General features: G+C 51.5%; 1 protein-coding gene across 1 annotated transcript in view; it reads left to right on the forward strand.

Moving 5' to 3' along the window:
* The window catches only part of SMARCA4 (SWI/SNF related, matrix associated, actin dependent regulator of chromatin, subfamily a, member 4), a 75,008-nt gene that overhangs the window by 17,858 nt on the left and 37,117 nt on the right, over positions 1 to 20,033 (forward strand). The window contains exons 7-17 of the mRNA XM_064737961.1: positions 515 to 755; positions 2,542 to 2,668; positions 5,981 to 6,154; positions 7,754 to 7,927; positions 10,246 to 10,261; positions 11,207 to 11,358; positions 13,046 to 13,096; positions 13,660 to 13,790; positions 16,052 to 16,109; positions 16,257 to 16,375; positions 18,579 to 18,729. Of these exons, the coding sequence (XP_064594031.1) occupies positions 515 to 755; positions 2,542 to 2,668; positions 5,981 to 6,154; positions 7,754 to 7,927; positions 10,246 to 10,261; positions 11,207 to 11,358; positions 13,046 to 13,096; positions 13,660 to 13,790; positions 16,052 to 16,109; positions 16,257 to 16,375; positions 18,579 to 18,729 (1,394 nt within the window). The remainder of the gene's footprint in view (positions 1 to 514; positions 756 to 2,541; positions 2,669 to 5,980; positions 6,155 to 7,753; positions 7,928 to 10,245; positions 10,262 to 11,206; positions 11,359 to 13,045; positions 13,097 to 13,659; positions 13,791 to 16,051; positions 16,110 to 16,256; positions 16,376 to 18,578; positions 18,730 to 20,033) is intronic.

A 20,033-nucleotide genomic window follows, 5' to 3' on the forward strand; every position in this document is an offset into this window, starting at 1 on the left:
AAATTCACCCAAAATTCACCCAAATTTCACCCAAAATTCACCCAAAAATTCCTGCAAATTCACCCCAAATTTCTCAGCTCTGGGAGGGTGGGAAGGGAAAGAAAATTCCTGGTTAAAATCTTGGGGTTGGGGCTGGAATTTTGGACAAATTCATCCACAAGTCAGATACTCCGAATTTGTGCAACTCCCTTTAACTCCTCTCATAGTAATTTGATTTTCTGGGGGGAATTTAACATGGATTTCCTCATAATTTTGGGTGATTTTTTTTGGTTATTTAGGGTTGATTTCCTCATAATTTTGGGTGATTTTTTTGGGTTATTTAGGGTTGATTTCCTCATAATTTTGGGTGACTTTTTTTGGTTATTTAGGGTCGATTTCCTCATAATTTTGGGCGATATTTTTTGCTTCTTTAGGGTCAATTTCCGCATAACCAAATAGAAATTTTGGACTAATTTCTCACCAAAAAATTCAATTTTTTTTTGGTAAATAATGAAATTTTTTCTCTCCCCCCCAGGCCCGTTATCAGCGGCCGCCCCGGGCGGGGCCCCCCAGAAGCTGCTGCCGCCCCCCCCCGCCGGCCGCCCGTCCCCGGTGCCCCCGGCGGTGCCGCCGGCGTCGCCCGGGCCCCCCCCGCCCTCGCCGGGCCAGCCGGCGCCGCCGGCGCTGCCCCTGCACGCCAAGCAGAACCGGATCACGCCCATCCAGAAACCGCGCGGGCTCGACCCCGTGGAGATCCTGCAGGAGAGGGAGTACAGGTACAGCGGGGGGGGAGATTCTGGAACCTTCCGTGTTCTCCTGGGTGGGTTCCTTCTGTAGGAGAGCTTCTGGAACCTTCCGTGTCCTCCTCTTCTTCATTTCTCTCCTTTTTTCATGGGATGTTCTGGAACTTTCCATCACCTCCTCTTCTCCTCCTCCTCCTTCTTCTTCTCCTTCTCCTCCTTCTCCTCCCTTCTCCTCCTCCTTCTCCTTCTTCTCCTCCTCCTCCTCTTCTTTATTTCTCTCCTTTCTTCATGGGATGTTCTGGAACTTTCCTTCTCCTCCTCCTCCTCCTTCTTCTCCTTCTCCTCCTTCTCCTTCTCCTTCTCCTCTTTCTCCTCCTTCTTCTCCTTCTCCTTCTCCTTCTCCTTCTCCTCCTCCTCCTTCTCCTTCTCCTTCTCCTCCTCCTTCTCCTTCTCCTTCTCCTTCTCCTTCTCCTTCTCCTTCTCCTTCTCCTTCTCCTCCTTCTCTTCTTCATTTCTCTCTTTCTTTCTTCATGAGAGCTTCTGGAACCTTCCATGTCCTCCTGGGTGGGGTTCCTTGTGTAGGAGAGCTTCTGGAACCTTCCGTGTCCTGTGGGGTTGGATGGGGTTCCAGGAGAGCTTCTGGAACCTTCCATGTCCTCCTCTTCTTCATTTCTCTCCTTTCTTCATGGGATGTTCTGGAACTTTCCTTCTTCTCCTCCTTCTCCTCCTTCTTCATCTCCTTCTCCTTCTCCTCCTCCTTCTCCTTCTCCTCCTTCTTCTCCTTCTCCTTCTCCTCCTCCTCCTTCTTCTCCTTCTCCTTCTTCTTCTCCTCCTCCTTCTCTTCTTCTTTTCTCTCTTTCTTTCTTCATGAGAACTTCTGGAACCTTCCACGTCCACCTGGGTGGGGTTCCTGCTGTAGGAGAGCTTCTGGAAGCTTCCATGTCCTCCTGGGTGGGATTGGATGGGGTTCCTGCTGTAGGAGAGCTTCTGGAACCTTCCACGTCCACCTGGGTGGGGTTCCTGCTGTAGGAGAGCTTCTGGAAGCTTCCATGTCCTCCTCTTCTTCATTTCTCTCCCTTTTTCATGGGATCTTCTGGAGCTTTCCTTCTCCTCCTCCTCCTCCTTCTTCTCCTTCTCCTTCTCTTCTTCATTTCTCTCTTTCTTTTTTCATGAGAACTTCTGGAACCTTCCATGTCCACCTGGGTGGGGTTCCTTCTGTAGGAGAGCTTCTGGAACCTTCCGTGTCCTCCTGGGGTGGGTTCCTTGTGTAGGAGAGCTTCTGGAACCTTCCGTGTCCTCCTCTTCTTCATTTCTCTCCCGTTTTCATGGGATGTTCTGGAGCTTTCCTTCTCCTTCTTCTCCTCCTTCTCCTCTCTTCCTTCTTCTCCTTCTTCTCCTTCTCCCTTCTCCTTCTCCTCCTCCTCCTCCTCCTCCTTCTCTTCTTCTTTTCTCTCTTTCTTCATGAGAGCTTCTGGAACCTTCCATGTCCTCCTCTTCTTCATTTCTCTCCCTTTTTCATGGGATCTTCTGGAGCTTTCCATCACCTCCTCTTCTCCTCCTCCTCCTTCTTCCCTTCTTCCTGAGACCTTCTGGGCCTTTCCTCCTCCCATCCTTTTTTTCTTCTTCCTCCTCCTCCTCCTCCTCTCCTTTCCTCCTTCCCACCCTTCGCCTCCTTCCCATTTTTCTTCTCCATCCCATCCCAACCCATCCCAAAATTCTGGAGGTGACTTCCCACCACTCCCACCCTCTTCCAAACGGGAATCACGAGCTGAACTCATCCCAAATCCTTCCTCTTCCTCCTCATCTTCCTCCTCCTCAGGCTCCAGGCCCGCATCGCCCACCGCATCCAGGAGCTGGAGAACCTGCCCGGCTCCTTGGCCGGAGACCTGAGGACCAAAGCCACCATCGAGCTCAAGGCCCTGAGGCTGCTCAACTTCCAGCGCCAGGTGAGGGCTGGGCTTGGCAGCAGGAACCCAAAACATCAAAAATCCAAGATTTGGGACCAGGAACGTTTTGGTAGATCCCAAAAAATCAAAAATCCAGGATTTGGGAGTGGTGGTGGCTCCCAAAAAATGAAAAATTCAGGATTTGGGACCAGGAACGTTGTGGTAGATCCCAAAAAAACCCAGGATTTGGGAGTGGTGGTGGCTCCAAAAAATCCAGGATTTGGGAGCAGGAACGTGGTGGTGGCTCCCAAAAAAACCAGGATTTGGGAGTGATGGTGGCTCCCAAAAAATGGATGATGGATTTTCCCAAAAAATGAAAAATCCAGGATTTGGGACCAGGAACGTTTCGCTAGCTCCTAAAAAAAACTGGATTTGGGACCAGGAACATGGTGGTGGCTCCAAGAAATCCAGGATTTGGAAGCAGGAAGGTTGTGGTGGTGGCTCCCAAAAAATTCAGGATTTAGGAGGAGGAACCTGGTGGTGGCTCCCAAATAAACCAAGGTTTAGGAGCTGGAACGTTGGGGTGGATCCCAAAAAATCAAAAATCTAGGATTTGGGAGTGGTGGTGGCTCCCAGAAAATCAAAAATCCAGGATTTGGGACCAGGAACGTTGTGGTGGCTCCTAAAAAAAAACTGGATTTGGGAGCAGGAACCTTGTGGTAGATCCCAAAAAAACCCAGGGTTTGGGAGTGGTGGTGGCTCCCAAAAAATGGAAGATGGATTTTCCCAAAAAATGAAAAATCCAGGATTTGGGACCAGGAACGTTTTGGTAGATCCCAAAAAATCAAAAATCCAGGATTTGGGAGCAGGAACATGGTGGTGGCTCCTAAAAAAAACAGGGTTTGGGAGCAGGAACATTGTGGTGATAGATCCCAAAAACTTCAGGATTTGGGAGTGGTGGTGGCTCCCAAAAAAATCAAAAATCCAGGATTTGGGACCAGGAACGTTGTGGTGGCTCCTAAAAAATCCAGGATTTGGGACCAGGAACGTTGTGGTAGATCCCAAAACAACCAGGATTTAGGAGCAGGAATGTTGTGGTGGTGGCTCCCAAAAAATCCAGGATTTAGGAGCAGGAACGTTGGGGTAGATCCCAAAAAAAACCAGGATTTGGGAGTGATGGTGGCTCCCAAAAAATCAAAAATCCAGGATTTGGGACCAGGAACGTTGTGGTAGATCCCAAAAAAACCCAGGATTTGGGAGTGGTGGTGGCTCCTAAAAAATCCAGGATTTAGGAGCAGGAATGTTGTGGTGGTGGCTCCCAAAAAATCCAGGATTTGGGAGCAGGAACGTTGGGGTGGATCCAAAAAACCCCAGGGTTTGGGAGTGGTGGTGGCTCCCAAAAAATGGATGATGGATTTTCCCAAAAAATGAAAAATCCAGGATTTGGGAGCAGGAACATTGTGGTGGTGGCTCCCAAAAAGACCACAAGGGATTTAGGAGCAGGAACCTTGTGGTGGCCCCCCATAACGACCTCCTGGACGTTCTCTGGTGTCCCAGCTGCGTCAGGAGGTGGTGGTGGCTCCCAAAAAAAACAGATTTGGGAGCAGGAACGTTGTAGTGGCTCCCAAAAATACCAGGATTTGGTTCTGGTGGTGGCTCCCACAAAAACCAAAATTTAGGACCAGGAACCTTGTGGTGGCCCCCAAAATGACCTCCTGGATGTTCTCTGGGTGTCCCAGCTGCGTCAGGAGGTGGTGGTGGCTCCCAAAATAACCAAAATTTGGGAGCAGGAACCTTGTGGTGGCCCCCAAAAAAACCACAGGGAATTTAGGACCAGGAACCTTGTGGTGGCCCCCAAAACAACCTCGGTTTTCTCCGTTTTGGGGTTCCAGCTGCGTCAGGAGGTGGTGGTGGCCCCCAAAAAAACCAAAATTTGGGACCAGGAACCTTGTGGTGGCCCCCAAGGGATTTAGGACCAGGAACCTTGTGGTGGCCCCCAAAACAACCTCCTGGACGTTCTTTTGGGGTTCCAGCTGCATCAGGAGCACTGGGAACACCAAAATTTGTGACTAGGAACCTTGTGGTGGTGGCCCCCAAGGGATTTAGGACCAGGAACCTTGTGGTGGCCCCCAAAAAAACCACAAGGAATTTAGGACCAGGAACCTTGTGGTGGCCCCCCATAACGACCTCCTGGACGTTCTCTGGTGTCCCAGCTGCGTCAGGAGGTGGTGGTGGCCCCCAAAACAACCACAGGGAATTTAGGACCAGGAACCTTGTGGTGGCCCCCCATAACGACCTCCTGGACGTTCTTTTGGGGTTCCAGCTGCATCAGGAGCACTGGGAACACCAAAATTTGTGACCAGGAACCTTGTGGTGGCCCCCAAAAAAACCAAAATTTGGGACCAGGAACCTTGTGGTGGCCCCCAAGGGATTTAGGACCAGGAACCTTGTGGTGGCCCCCCATAACGACCTCCTGGATGTTCTTTTGGGGTTCCAGCTGCGTCAGGAGGTGGTGGTGGCTCCCAGAATAACCAAAATTTAGGACCAAGAACATTGTGGTGGCCCCCCAAGGGATTTAGGAGCAGGAACGTTGTGGTGGCCCCCCATAACGACCTCCTGGACGTTCTCTGGGTGTCCCAGCTGCGTCAGGAGGTGGTGGTGTGCATGCGGCGCGACACGGCGCTGGAGACGGCGCTCAACGCCAAGGCCTACAAGCGCACCTGCCCCTGGTGGTGGCTCCCAACATAACCAAAGTTTAGGACCAGGAACCTCTTGGTGGCCCCCAAGGGATTTAGGACCAGGAACCTTGTGGTGGCCCCCCATAACCACCTCCTGGACGTTCTTTTGGGGTTCCAGCTGTGGCAGGAGCACCAGGACCACCAGGATTTGGGAGCAGGAACCTTGGGGTGGTGGCTCCCACAAAATCCAGGATTTGTGACCAGGAACCTTGTGGTGGCCCCCATAACGACCTCCTGGACGTTCTTTTGGGGTTCCAGCTGCATCAGGAGCACTGGGAACACCACCAGGATTTGGGAGCAGGAACCTTGTGGTGGCCCCCCAAAATAACCACAAGGAATTTAGGACCAGGAACCTTGTGGTGGCCCCCATAACGACCTCCTGGACGTTCTTTTGGGTTGTAGCTGTGTCAGGAGCACTGGGAACACCACCAGGATTTGGGAGCAGGAGCATTGTGGTGGTGGCTCCCAAAGAAACCAGGATTTGGGACCAGGAACCTTGTGGTGGCTTCCACAAAAACCACAAGGGATTTGTGACCAGGAACCTTGTGGTGGCTCCAAAAAAATGAGGATTTAGGACCAGGAACCTTGTGGTGGCCCCCATAACGACCTCCTGGACGTTCTCTGGGTGTCCCAGCTGCGTCAGGAGGTGGTGGTGTGCATGCGGCGCGACACGGCGCTGGAGACGGCGCTCAACGCCAAGGCCTACAAGCGCAGCAAGCGGCAGTCGCTGCGCGAGGCGCGCATCACCGAGAAGCTGGAGAAGCAGCAGAAGATCGAGCAGGAGAGGAAGCGCCGCCAGAAGCACCAGGTCAGGGCTGTCCTTGGGTGGGAATTCCAGGGAGTTCTGGGCAATTCCGGGGATTTCAGGAGTTTCAGGGAATTTGGGAATCCTAGGAATTTCAGGGATTTCAGGGATTCCAGAGAATTTCAGGGATTTCAGGAATTCCAGGGGATTTCAGGAGTTTCAGGGATTCCAGGGGTTTCAGGAGTTTCAGGAGTCTCAGGGATTTCAGGGATTTCAGGGAATTTCAGGGGTTTCACGGATTTCAGGAATTTCAGGGAATTTCAGGAGTTTCAGGAATTCCAGGGATTTCAGGAGTTTCAGGAATTTCAGGGGTTTCAGCGAATTCCAAGGATTTCAGGAATTAAAGGGATTTCAGGGATTAAAGGGAATTCAGGAATTTCAGGAGTTCCAGGAATTTTCAGGAGTTTCAGGGATTTCAGGGATTTCAGGAATTCCAGGGATTTTAGGAGTTTCAGTGAATTTGGAAATTTCAGGAGTTTCAGGGATTTCAGGGATTTCAGGGATTTTGGGAATTTCAGGAATTCCAGGGATTTCAGGAATTTCAGGAATTTCAGGAATTTCAGGGATTTCAGGAGTTTCAGGGATTTCAGGAATTTCAGGGATTTCAGGAATTTCATGAATTCCAGGGATTCCAGGGAGTTGGGGTTGGTGGTCCAAGGTTTGGTGTTGGGAGCGCTCAATGGGACTTGGGACAACCTGATGGCTGGTGGGACTCTGTGATGGTCATTTGGACCTTCTACTGACCACCGGGACCTTCTAATGACCATTGAGACCTTCTAATGACCATTGAGACCTTCTCCTGACCATTGGGACCTTCTGCTGACCATTAGAACCATCTACTGACCATCAGAACCCTCTCCTGACCATCAGAACCTTCTCCTGACCATCACAACCCTCTCCTGGCCATCAGAACCTTCTGGTGACCATCACAACCTTCTCCTGACCATCACAACCCTCTCCTGGCCATCAGAACCTTCTCCTGACCATCACAACCTTCTGGTGACCATCACAACCTTCTGGTGACCATCACAACCTTCTCCTGACCACCATAACCTTCTCCTGACCATCACAACCTTCTCCTGACCATCACAACCCTCTCCTGACCACCAGAACCTTCTGGTGACCATCACAACCTTCTCCTGACCACCACAACCTTCTCCTGACCATCACAACCTTCTCCTGACCATCACAACCTTCTCCTGACCATCACAACCTTCTCCTGACCATCACAACCTTCTCCTGGCCATCAGAACCTTCTCTTGACCATCACAACCCTCTCCTGGCCACCAGAACCTTCTGGTGACCATCACAACCTTCTCCTGACCACCACAACCTTCTCCTGACCACCATAACCTTCTCCTGACCATCAGAACCTTCTGGTGACCATCACAACCCTCTCCTGACCACCACAACCCTCTCCTGACCCTCAGAACCCTCTACTGACCATTGGGACCTTCTCCTGACCATCACAACCTTCTCCTGACCACCAGAACCTCCAGCCCCCACCTCTCTCCTCCACCCAACCCCTCCATCTCCCCCATTCCACCTTCTCCTGCCATTCCCACCGCGTTGACCTCCACGTGTCCTCCTTGTCCTCCACAGGAATACCTCAACAGCATCCTGCAGCACGCCAAGGACTTCAAGGAGTACCACCGGAGCGTCAGCGGCAAGATCCAGAAGCTGACCAAGGCCGTGGCCACCTACCACGCCAACACGGAGCGCGAGCAGAAGAAGGAGAACGAGCGCATCGAGAAGGAGAGGATGAGGAGGCTCATGGTGGGACAGCAGGACAGATGGACAATGTTGGGGTGGATGGATGGATGATGGATGGATGGATGGATGGATGATGGATGATGGATGGATGATGGATGGATGATGGATGGATGGATGGATGGATGGATGGATGATGGATGGATGGAGAACGAGCGCATCGAGAAGGAGAGGATGAGGAGGCTCATGGTGGGACAGCGGGACAGATGGACAATGTTGGGGTGGATGGATGATGGATGGATGGATGGATGATGGATGGATGGATGGATGGATGGAGAACGAGCGCATCGAGAAGGAGAGGATGAGGAGGCTCATGGTGGGACAGCGGGACAGATGGACAATGTTGGGGTGGATGGACAGCTGTGGTGGCCACCAGGGGTGTGGTGGGAAGGTTCTGGTCAATGTTGGTGGTGCTGAGGTGGAGATGTGTCCATCTGGTGGAAGGTTGGAGGAGATCTTGGATGGATGGATGGATGGATGATGGATGGATGATGGATGGATGATGGATGGATGTGGAAGAGGATGGATAGGATGATGGATGATGGATGGTCATGGATGGAGGTGGAGATGGAAATGATGGATGGATGGATGGATGGATGGATGGATGATGGATGGATGATGGATGGATGGATGATGGATGGATGGATGGATGGATGATGGATGGATGATGGATGGATGGATGGATGGATGGATGATGGATGGATGGAGGAGGATGGAAAGGAAGGATGAGGATATGGTGGAATCGGACGGATGGAGAGTGGATGGATGGATGGACAGCTGTGGTGGACTGGGTGTGGTGGAAGGATGGTATGTTGGATGGATGTGAGGATGGAGATGTGTCATTGGATGGAAGGATGGAGGGATGGGATGGATGGATGGATGGATGGATGATGGATGGATGATGGATGGATGATGGATGGATGGATGATGGATGGATGGATGATGGATGGATGGATGGATGATGGATGGATGATGGATGGATGATGGATGGATGATGGATGGATGATGGATGGATGATGGATGGATGATGGATGATGGATGATGGATGGATGATGGATGGATGGATGATGGATGATGGATGGATGGATGATGGATGAGATGGATGGATGATGATGGATGGATGATGGATGGATGGATGGTGGATGGATGGATGGATGGATGATGGATGGATGGATGATGGATGGATGGATGATGGATGGATGGATGATGGATGATGGATGGATGATGGATGGATGATGGATGGATGATGGATGATGGATGGATGATGGATGGATGGATGATGGATGATGGATGGATGATGGATGGATGGATGATGGATGGATGGATGGATGGATGATGGATGGATGATGGATGGATGGATGATGGATGGATGGATGATGGATGATGGATGATGGATATGATGGATGGAATAGATGGATGGATGATGATGGATGGATGATGGATGGATGATGGATGATGGATGGATGGATGATGGATGATGGATGGATGGATGATGGATGGATGGATGGATGATGGATGGATGATGGATGGATGGATGATGGATGATGGATGATGGATGGATGGATATGGATATGGATGGATGATGGATGGAATGATGGATGTGATGGATGAGGATGGATGGATGGATGGAATGGATGGATGATGAAGGATGATGGGATGGATGATGATGGATGATGGATGGATGATGGATGGATGGATGATGGATGATGGATGGTGATGGATGGATGGATGGAAAGGATGATGGATGATGAGGATGATGGATGATGGATGGATGATGGTGGATGACTGGATGAGTGATGGATGATGGATGGAATGGATGATGAGGATGGGTGATGGATGGATGAGGATGAGGATGATGGATGATGGAATGATGATGATGGATGCATGGATGATGGAGGAGATGGATGAGAGGATGGATGTGGATGGAGGATGGATGATGGATGGATGATGATGGATGATGGATGTGATATGTGCATGACTTGAGGATGAGGAGGAGATGGATGGATGAGTGAGGATGGATGATGGATGGATGAGGATGGATGGGACTCGGAGGCAGAGGATGAGGAGGAGAGGATTGATGGATGATGAGATGGATGGATGAGGATGGATGAGGATGAAGATGATGGTCCTCGCGTCCCGGATGGAGTTCCCTGCGACTGCCGAGACTGAGGAGGGATCGGAGCAGAGAGAAGGATGAGGATGAGAGGATGATGGAAGTGGCCTGGGCATGAGAGGAAAGGGGATGGGAGGGGATGAGGTGGGATGAGGATGATGATGAGGCTGAGGCTGAGGATGAGGATGGTCCCTGACCCCTTCCCCCGCAGGCCGAGGATGAGGAAGGGGATGAGGATGGGGATGAGGAAGGGGATGATGATGAGGATGAGGATGGTCCCTGACCCTTCCCCGCAGGCTGAGATGAGGGAAGGGATGGATGGGAAGGGATGTGACTGAGGCTGAGATGAGATGATGATGAGGCTGAGTGAGATGAGGATGGTCCCTGACCCCTCTCCCCCCAGCAGGCCGAGGATGGAAGGGATGGGATGAGATGAGGATAGGAGTGACTGAGGCAGGATGAGGATGAGTAGATGAGATGGGCAGATGAGGAATGAGGATAGGCTGACCCTTCCCCCGGCAGGCGAGGATGAGGAAGGGATGATGATGAGTGAGGCTGAGGATGAGGATGGATGGGGATGAGGAGATGGTCCCTGACCCCTTCCCCCCGCAGGCCGAGGATGAGGAAGGGAGGTAGATGAGATGAGATGGGAGTCCTGTAGCGAATGAATGGATGGGATGGGATAGGTGGATGAATGATGAGATGGGAAGGATGAGATGGAATGATGAGGATGAGGATGGTCCCTGACCCTCTCCCCCGCAGGCCGAGGATGAGGAAGGGGATGGGGATGAGGATGAGGATGATGTGATGAGAGGATAGGATGGATGGGTGAGGATGAAGGTCGACCCCCCGCAGGATGATGATGGGGTGATGGGTTGAGATGGGTTCCCTGACCCCTCCCCCCCCAGGCCGAGGATGAGGAAGGGGATGGGGATGATGGGATGATGGAGATGAGATGGATGATGATGATGAGAGATGAGGAATGGTCCCTGACCCTCTCCCCCCCCCCAAGGGCCTGAGGATGAGGAAGGGGATGGGTAGAGGAGAGGATAGAAGGTAATAGACTGAGATGAGGATGTCCACCCTCCCCGCAGCGAGAGAGGAAGGATGGATGGCTGATGAGGAGATGAGATGAGATGGTCCCTGACCCTCCACCCCAGGCCCGGATGAGAGCTACCGCAAGCTGATCGACCAGAAGAAGGACAAGCGCCTGGCCTACCTGCTGCAGCAGACCGACGAGTACGTGGCCAACCTGACGGAGCTGGTGCGGCAGCACAAGGCGGCCCAGGTGGCCAAGGAGAAGAAGAAGAAGAAGAAGAAGAAGGTGGGGCAGGGGGAGGAAGGCCACGAGGGGGTTTGGAGGCAGGGCCAGGGCTGGGCTGGCCTGGCTGACTTTGTCTCCTTCCTCCTCCTCCTCCTCCTCTTCTTTGTTTCTCTCTTTCCTTCCTTTCTTCTCGTTGTCTCTTCTCTTTCCTTTTCTTCCTTCCAACCTTTTGTCTTCTTCATTTTTTCTTCTCCTTCTTCTCTTCCTCCTTCTCCTTCTTCTCCTTCTTCTTCTCCATCTTCTTCTTCTTCCCCTCCTTTTTCTCCTTCTTCATCTTCTTCTTCACCACCTTCTTCTTCACCTTCTCCTCCTTCTTCTTCTTCTCCATCTTCTTCTTCTTCCCCTCCTTTTTCTCCTTCTTCATCTTCTTCTTCACCACCTTCTTCTTCTTCTCCATCTCCATCTTCTTCATCTTCTTTTCTTCTCCTCCTCCTTCTTCTCTCCTTCTCCATCTTCTTCTTCTCCATCTTCTTTTTTTCCCCTCTTTTTCTCCATCTTCTTCTCCTTCCTCATCTTCTTCTTCACCACCTTCTTCTCCTCCTCCTCCCCCTCCTTCTCCTTCTCCTTCTTCTTCCCCTCCTTTTTCTCCATCTTCTTCTTCTCCTTCTCCTTCTCTTCTCCATTTCTTCTTCATCGCCTTCTTCCCTCTTCTCTCCTCCTTCTTCTTTTCTTCTTCTTCTCCATCTCCATCTTCTTCTTCACCTTCTCTCATCTTCTTCTCCTCCTCCTCTCCTTCTCCTTCTTCTTTCCCTCCTTTTTCTCCATCTTCTTTCTCTTCTTCTTCTCCTTCTCCTTCTCCATCTTTTTCTTCACTGCCTTCTTCTTCATCTTCTCCCTTCTTCTTCTCCTCCTTCTTTTTCTTCTTCTTCTCCATCTCCATCTTCTTCTTCTTCTTCTTCTTCTTCACCTTCTTCTCCTTCTCTTCCTCCTCCTCCTTCTTCTTCTTCTTCTCCTTCTTCTCTTCTTCTCCTCCTTTCTCCATCTTCTTTTTCTCCTTCATCTTCTTCTTCACCACCTTCTTCTTCACCTTCTCCTCCTTCTTCTTCTTCTCCTCCTTCTTCTTCTTCTTCTTCACCTTCTTCTTCATCTTCTTCTTCTTTTCCTTCACCACCTTCTCTTCATCTTCTTCTTCACCTTCTTCTCCTTCTCCTCTCCTCCTCTTCTTCCTTCTCTTCTTCTTCTTCTTCTTCTTTTCTTCTTCTTCTTCTTCTTCTTTTTCCCTCCCTTTCTCCATCTTCTTCTCCTTCTTCTCCCTTCTTCTTCTTCTTCTCATCTCCATCTTCTTCTCCATCTCCATCTTCTTCTTCTTCCCTCCTTTTTCTCCATCTCTCTTCTTCTTTTCCTCCTTCTTCATCTTCTCTCCTTCTTCACCTTCTTCTTCTCTTCTCTTCTCCTTCTTCTTCACTTCTTTTCATCTTCTCTCCTCCTCCTCCTCTCCTCCTCTCTCCTTCTCTTCTCCTTCTTCTCTCACATCTTCTTCTCCATCTTCTTCTTCTTCTCTTCCTCCTTCTTCTTTTTCTTCTTCTTCTTCTTCTCCATCTTCTCTTCTCCTTCTCCTCTTTCTTATCTCTTCCTTCTTCCTTTTCTCCTCTCCTTTTCTTCCTTCCTTCCCTTCATCTCCTTCCCTTTTTTCTTCTCCTTCCTCTTCCTCTTCCTCTTCCTCCTCCTCCTCCCGTTGTCCCCACAGAAGGCCGAGAACGCCGAGGGTCAGGCTCCGGCCATCGGCCCCGATGGGGAGGTGAGTCTGGGTTTATCCCAATCCTGGGGGATTTTGGGGAAATTTGGGGGAATTTTGGAGAATTCCCAATCCTGGGGGATTTTTGAGGCTGAAAATTCCCTGTCTGGGGGGGAATTTTGGGGAATTTTTGAGAATTCTCAGTCTCAATCCTGGGGAATTTTTGGGGCTGAAAATTCCCAATCTGGGGGGATTTTTGGGGCTTTTTTGGGAATTTTTGACAATTCCCAATCCCAGTCTGGGGGGAATTTTGGGGGCTGAAAATTCCCAATCTGGGGGGAAATTTTTGGGGCTTTTTTGGGAATTTTTGAGGCTGAAAATTCCCAATCTGGGGGAATTTTTGGGGCTTTTTTGGGAATTTTTGACAATTCCCAATCCCAGTCTGGGGGGAATTTTTGAGGCTGAAAATTCCCAATCTGGGGATGATTTTTGGGGTGAATTTTGGGAATTTTTGACAATTCCCAATCCCAGTCTGGGGGGAATTTTTGAGGCTGAAAATTCCCAATCTGGGGATGATTTTTGGGGTGAATTTTGGGAATTTTGGACCATTCCCATCCCGTTGCCAGCCCCTGGATGAGACGAGCCAGATGAGCGACCTCCCGGTGAAGGTGATCCACGTGGAGAGCGGCAAAATCCTGACGGGAACCGACGCGCCCAAGGCCGGGCAGCTGGAGGCGTGGCTGGAGATGAACCCGGGGTAAACTGGGAATACTGGGAGCACTGGGAGCACTGGGAATGGACCATAGGTGTACTGGGAGCACTGGGAATGAGCACTGGGAATACTGGGAATGAGCACTGGGAGCACTGGGAATACTGGGAATGAGCACTGGGAATACTGGGAATTAACACTGGGAGCACTGGGAGCACTGGGAGGCGTGGCTGGAGATGAACCCGGGGTAAACTGGGAGCACTGGGAATACTGGGAATTAACACTGGGAATGAGCACTGGGAATACTGGGAGCACTGGGACGGCTGAGATGAACCGGGTAACTGGGAGCACTGGGAATCTGGTGGAGATGACCCGGGGTATCTGGGAGCACTGGAAATGAGAACTACTGGGAATACTGGGAATGAGCACTGGGAATGAGCACTGGGAATACTGGGAATGAGCACTGGGAGGCGTGGCTGGAGATGAACCCGGGGTAAACTGGGGATACTGGGAATACTGGGAGCACTGGGAATGAGCACTGGGAGCATGGGATACTGGGAGCACTGGAGGCATGGCTGGAGATGAACCCGGGTAAACTGGGAGCACTGGGAGCACTGGGAATGAACGCTGGAATGGACATAAGGTGTACTGGGAGTACTGGGAATGAGCACTGGGAATGAGCACTGGGAATGACATAGGTGTACTGGGAGTATGAGAGGCGTGGCTGGAGATGAACCGGGTAAACTGGAGCACTGGGAATACTGGGAGCACTGGAAATGACCCTGGGTATACTGGGAGTACTGGGAGAGTGGGCTGGAGATGAACCAGGTAAACTGGAATACTGGGAGCACTGGGAGACTGGGAATGGACCATAGGTGTACTGGGAGTACTGAGAGGCTGGCTGGAGAGAACCCGGTAAACTGGGGATACTGGGAATACTGGAGCACTGGGAAATGGACATAGGTGACTGGGAGTATTGGGAATTAACACTGGGAATGAGCACTGGGAGCACTGGGAATACTGGGAGCACTAGGAGGCGTGGCTGGAGATGAACCGGGCTAGACTGCGAGCACTGGGAATACTGGGAATGGACCAAAGTGTACTGGGAGTACTGGGAATGACAATGGGAGTACTGGAGACTGGGAATGGACCATAGGTGTACTGGGAGTACTGAGAGGCGTGGCTGGAGATGAACCCGGGGTAAACTGGGGATACTGGGAGCACTGGGAGCACTGGGAGCACTGGGAATGAGCACTGGGAATGAGCACTGGGAGCACTGGGAATACTGGGAATGGACCATAGGTGTACTGGGAGGCGTGGCTGGAGATGAACCCGGGGTAACGGGGATACTGGGAGCACTGGGAATGAGCACTGGGAATACTGGGAGCACTGGGAATGGACCATAGGTGTACTGGGAGCACTGGGAGGCGTGGCTGGAGATGAACCCGGGGTAAACTGGGAGCACTGGGAATACTGGGAATACTGGGAATGGACCATAGGTGTACTGGGAGTACTGGGAGGCGTGGCTGGAGATGAACCCGGGGTAAACTGGAAATACTGGGAATGGACCCTGGGTATGCTGGGAGCACTGGGAATGAGCACTGGGAGCACTGGGAGCACTGGGAATGAGCACTGGGAGTACTGGGAATGAGCACTGGGAATGGACCATAGGTGTACTGGGAGCACTGGGAATGAGCACTGGGAATACTGGGAGCACTGGGAATGGACCCTGGGTATGCTGGGAGCACTGGGAATGAGCACTGGGAGCACTGGGAGCACTGGGAATGGACCATAGGTGTACTGGGAGCACTGGGAGGCCTGGCTGGAGATGAACCCGGGGTAAACTGGGAATACTGGGAGCACTGGGAATGGACCATAGGTGTACTGGGAGCACTGGGAATTAACACTGGGAATGAGCACTGGGAATACTGGGAATGGACCATAGGTGTACTGGGAGCACTGGGAATGAGCACTGGGAGCACTGGGAATGGACCATAGGTGTACTGGGAGCACTGGGAATTAACACTGGGAATGAGCACTGGGAATACTGGGAGCACTGGGAGCACTGGGAATGAACGCTGGGAATAGACCATAGGTGTACTGGGAGCACTGGGAGGCCTGGCTGGAGATGAACCCGGGGTAAACTGGGAATACTGGGAATACTGGGAGCACTGGGAATGGACCCTGGGTATGCTGGGAGCACTGGGAGGCGTGGCTGGAGATGAACCCGGGGTAAACTGGGAATACTGGGAATACTGGGAATTCCAGAGGCGGTTCCACGTTCTGGAAAATTCCCATTTTCCCCCCAGGTACGAGGTGGCTCCGCGCTCCGACAGCGAGGAGAGCGGCTCCGAGGAGGAGGAGGAGGTGAGGAAGGCACAATTGGAAAATTAATTATCTAATTAATTATCTTATTGACCTCACACCCTTTTAATTAACTCCGCCCTCATTATCTCAGCATTCCCAATTAATTCTGGATGAATTTTTCCCTGGGATTTGGTTCTTCCTCCCCAGGAGGAGGAGGAGGAGCAGCCCCAGCCGGCCCAGCCCGCCCTGCCCGTGGAGGAGAAAAAGAAAATTCCGGACCCCGACAGCGACGACGTCTCGGAGGTGGACGCCCGACACATCATCGAGTGAGCCTTCCTCCCTCCTCCTCTTCTTCCTCCTCTTCCTCTTCCTCATTGTCTTCCTCTTCATCTTCTTCCTCTTCTTCCTCTTCTTCCTCTTCTTCCTTTTGTTCCTTTTCTTTCCTCTTCTTCCTCTTCTTCCTCTTCCTTTTCTTCCTCTTCTTCTTCTTCCTCTCCTTCTTCCTTTTCTTCTTCTCTTTCTTCTTCTTCCTCTCCTTCCTCTGCCTCTTCCTCTCTTCCTCTTCCTCATCTTCTTCCTCTTCTTCCTCTTCTTCCTCTTCTTCCTCTTCCTTTTCTTCCTCTCTTCCTCTTCTTCCTTCCTCCTTTTCCTTTTCTTCCTTTCTTCTTCTTCCTTATCCTCTTCCTCCCTTCTTCCTCTTCTTCCTCTTCCTCCTCTTCTTCCTCTTCATCTTCTTCCTCTTCTTCATTTTGTTCCTTTTCTTTCCTCTTCTTCCTCTCCTTCCTCTGCCTCTTCCTCTTCCTCATCGTCTTCCTCTTCTTCCTCTTCCTTTTATTCTCCTCTTCCTCTTCTTCTTCTTCCTCTCCTTCCTTCCCCCTTTTCCTTTTCATCCTCTTCTTCTTCTTCCTTATCCTCTTCCTCCCTTCTTCCTCTCCTTCCTCTTCCTCCCCCCTTCCTCTTCATCTTCTTCCTCTTCTTCCTTTTGTTCCTTTTCTTCCTCTTCTTCCTCTCCTTCCTCTGCCTCTTCCTCTTCCTCCTCGTCTTCCTCTTCTTCCTCTTCTTCCTCTCCTTCCTTCCTCCTTTTCCTTTTCTTCCTCTTCTTCCTCTTCCTTTTCTTCCTCTTCTTCTTCTTCCTTATCCTCTTCCTCCGTTCTTGCTCTTCTTCCTCTTCTTCCTCTTCCTCTTCTTCCTCTTCATCTTCTTCCTCTTCTTCGTTTTGTTCCTTTTCTTTCCTCTTCTTCCTCTCCTTCCTCTGCCTCTTCCTCTCTTCCTCATCATCTTCATCTTCTTCCTCTTCTTCATTTTGTTCCTTTTCTTTCCTCTTCTTCCTCTTCTTCCTCTCCTTCCTCTTCTTCCTTTTTTTCTCTTTCCTCTTTTTCTTCTTCCTCCTCTTCCTCCTCTCTTTTTCATCTCCATGACCCTTTATCCCATTTTTCCTCCATTTCCCCCCATTTTTACCCCATTTCTCCCAGACTTTTCCCAATTTTCCCCATCCCCACGTGGTCCCTGACCCATTTTCCCGGTTTCTCACCCCGTTTTTCCCAGTTTTTTCCCAGTTTCTCACCCCGTTTTTCCCAGTTTTTCCCCATTTTCGTGGTTTCTCACCCCGTTTTTCCCAGTTTTTCCCCATTTTCCCGGTTTCTCACCCGTTTTTCCCCGTTTCCCGGTTTCTCACCCCATTTTTCCCAGTTTTTTTCCCAGTTTCTCTCCCCATTTTTCCCAGTTTTTTCCCAGTTTCTCACCCCATTTTTCCCAATTTTTCCCAGTTTCTCACCCCATTTTTCCCAGTATTTTCCCGGTTTCTCACCCCATTTTTCCCAGTTTTTTCCCGGTTTCTCACCCCGTTTTTCCCAGTTTTTTCCCGGTTTCTCACCCCATTTTTCCCAGTTTTTTCCCAGTTTCTCACCCCGTTTTTCCCAGTTTTTCCCCATTTTCCCGGTTTCTCACCCCGTTTTTCCCCCATTTCCCCATCCCCACGTGGTCCCTGACCCATTTTCCCGGTTTCTCACCCCATTTTTCCCAGTTTTTCCCCATTTTTCCCCCATTTTTCCCCCATTCCCCCATCCCCATGTTGTCCCTGACCCTTTTTCCCGGTTTCTCGCCCTGTTTTTCCCAGTTTTTTCCCAGTTTTTCACCCCATTTTTCCCCCATTTCTCCCCATTTTTCCCCCATTTCCCCATCCTCACGTGGTCCCTGACCCATTTTCCCGGTTTTTCTCCCCATTTCTCCCATTTTTTCCCCATTTTCGTGGTTTCTCACCCCGTTTTTCCCAGTTTTTCCCTTTTCCTGTTTCCACCCGTTTTTTCCAGTTTTTCCTTTTTCCCCATTCTCCCCATTTCCATCCCCATGTTGTCCTACCATTTCCGGTTTCTCACCCGTTTTTCCGTTTTTCCCATTTTTCCCCATTTCTCCCCATTTTTCCCTCATTTCCCCATCCCATGTTGTCCCTGACCCATTTTCCCGGTTTCTCACCCCGTTTTTCCCAGTTTTTCCCCATTTTCCCGGTTTCTCACCCCGTTTTTCCGTCAGGAACGCCAAGCAGGACGTGGACGATGAGTACGGCGTGTCGCAGGCGCTGGCGCGGGGGCTGCAGTCGTACTACGCCGTGGCGCACGCGGTCACCGAGCGCGTGGACAAACAGTCGGCCCTCATGGTCAACGGCGTCCTCAAGCAGTACCAGGTGGGGACACGGGGGAGAACATGGTGGGATCTGGGGGTGGATGGAGATCTGAGGTGGGATTGAGGATCCTGGATGGAGATCTGAGGTGGGATCTGGAGAGGGATGGAGATCTGAGGTGGATCTGGAGTCAAATGGAGATCTGAGGTGGGATTGAGGAGCTTGGATGAAGATCTGAGGTGGGATCTGAAGGTGGATGGAGATCTGAGGTGGATCTGGGGCTGGATGTAGTGTGGGATGAAGATCTAAGGTGGGATGGTGGGATTGAGGACATGGATGAAGATCTGAGGTGGGACAATGGGATTGAGGAGCTGGATGGAGATCTGAGGTGGATCTGGGGCTGGATGAAGATCTGAGGTGGGATTGAGGACATGGATGAAGATCTGAGGTGGGACAGTGGGATTGAGGAGCTGGGTGGGGCACGCGGTGGCGCACGCGGTCACCGAGCGCGTGGACAAACAGTCGGCCCTCATGGTCAACGGCGTCCTCAAACAGTACCAGGTGGGGAGAACATGGTGGGATCTGGGGGTGGATGGAGATCTGAGGTGGATCTGGAGCTGGATGTAGTGTGGGATGAAGATCTGAGGTGGGATTGAGGAGCTGGATGAAGATCTGAGGTGGGATTGAGGAGATGGATGGAGATCTGAGGTGGATATGGAGTCAAATGGAGATCTGAGGTGGGATCTGGAGCTGGCAGAAGCTCCAAGGTGGGATCTGGAGCTGGGTGGAGCTCTGAGGTGGGATCTGGAGCTGGATGGAGCTCCGAGGTGGGATCTGGAGCTGGCTCCAGCATGGATGAACTCCAGGTGGGATCTGGAGTGGATGGAAATCTGGTGGGATCTGGAGCTGGATGGAGCTCCGAGGTGGGATTGGAGCTCTGGAGGTGGGATCTGAGCTGAAGTAGGATGACTCCGAGGTGGATTGGAGCTCCGAGGTGGGTCTGGAGTCTGAGTGGGATCTGGAGCTGGATGGAGCTCCGAGGTGGGATCTGGAGCTCCGAGGTGGGATCTGGAGCTGGCTCCAGCAATGGGATGGAGCTCTGAGGTGGGATCTGGAGCTGGATGGAGCTCCGAGGTGGGATCTGGAGCTGCTCAGCAATGGATGAGCTCGAGGTGGGATCTGGAGCGGTGGAGATCCCAGGGGGATATGGGCTGGGGAGCTCGGGTGGGATCTGGAGCTGGCTCCAGCAATGGGATGGAGCTCTGGGGTTGGGGTCTGGAGCTGGATGGTCGAGTGGATCTGAGCTCCGAGGTGGGATCTGGAGCTCTGAGTGGATGAGCTGATGAGCTCGAGGTGGGATCTGGAGT

The sequence above is a fragment of the Zonotrichia leucophrys genome, unplaced genomic scaffold, assembly GCF_028769735.1.
Source record: "Zonotrichia leucophrys gambelii isolate GWCS_2022_RI unplaced genomic scaffold, RI_Zleu_2.0 Scaffold_143_115142, whole genome shotgun sequence".
NCBI classification, from domain to species: domain Eukaryota; kingdom Metazoa; phylum Chordata; class Aves; order Passeriformes; family Passerellidae; genus Zonotrichia; species Zonotrichia leucophrys.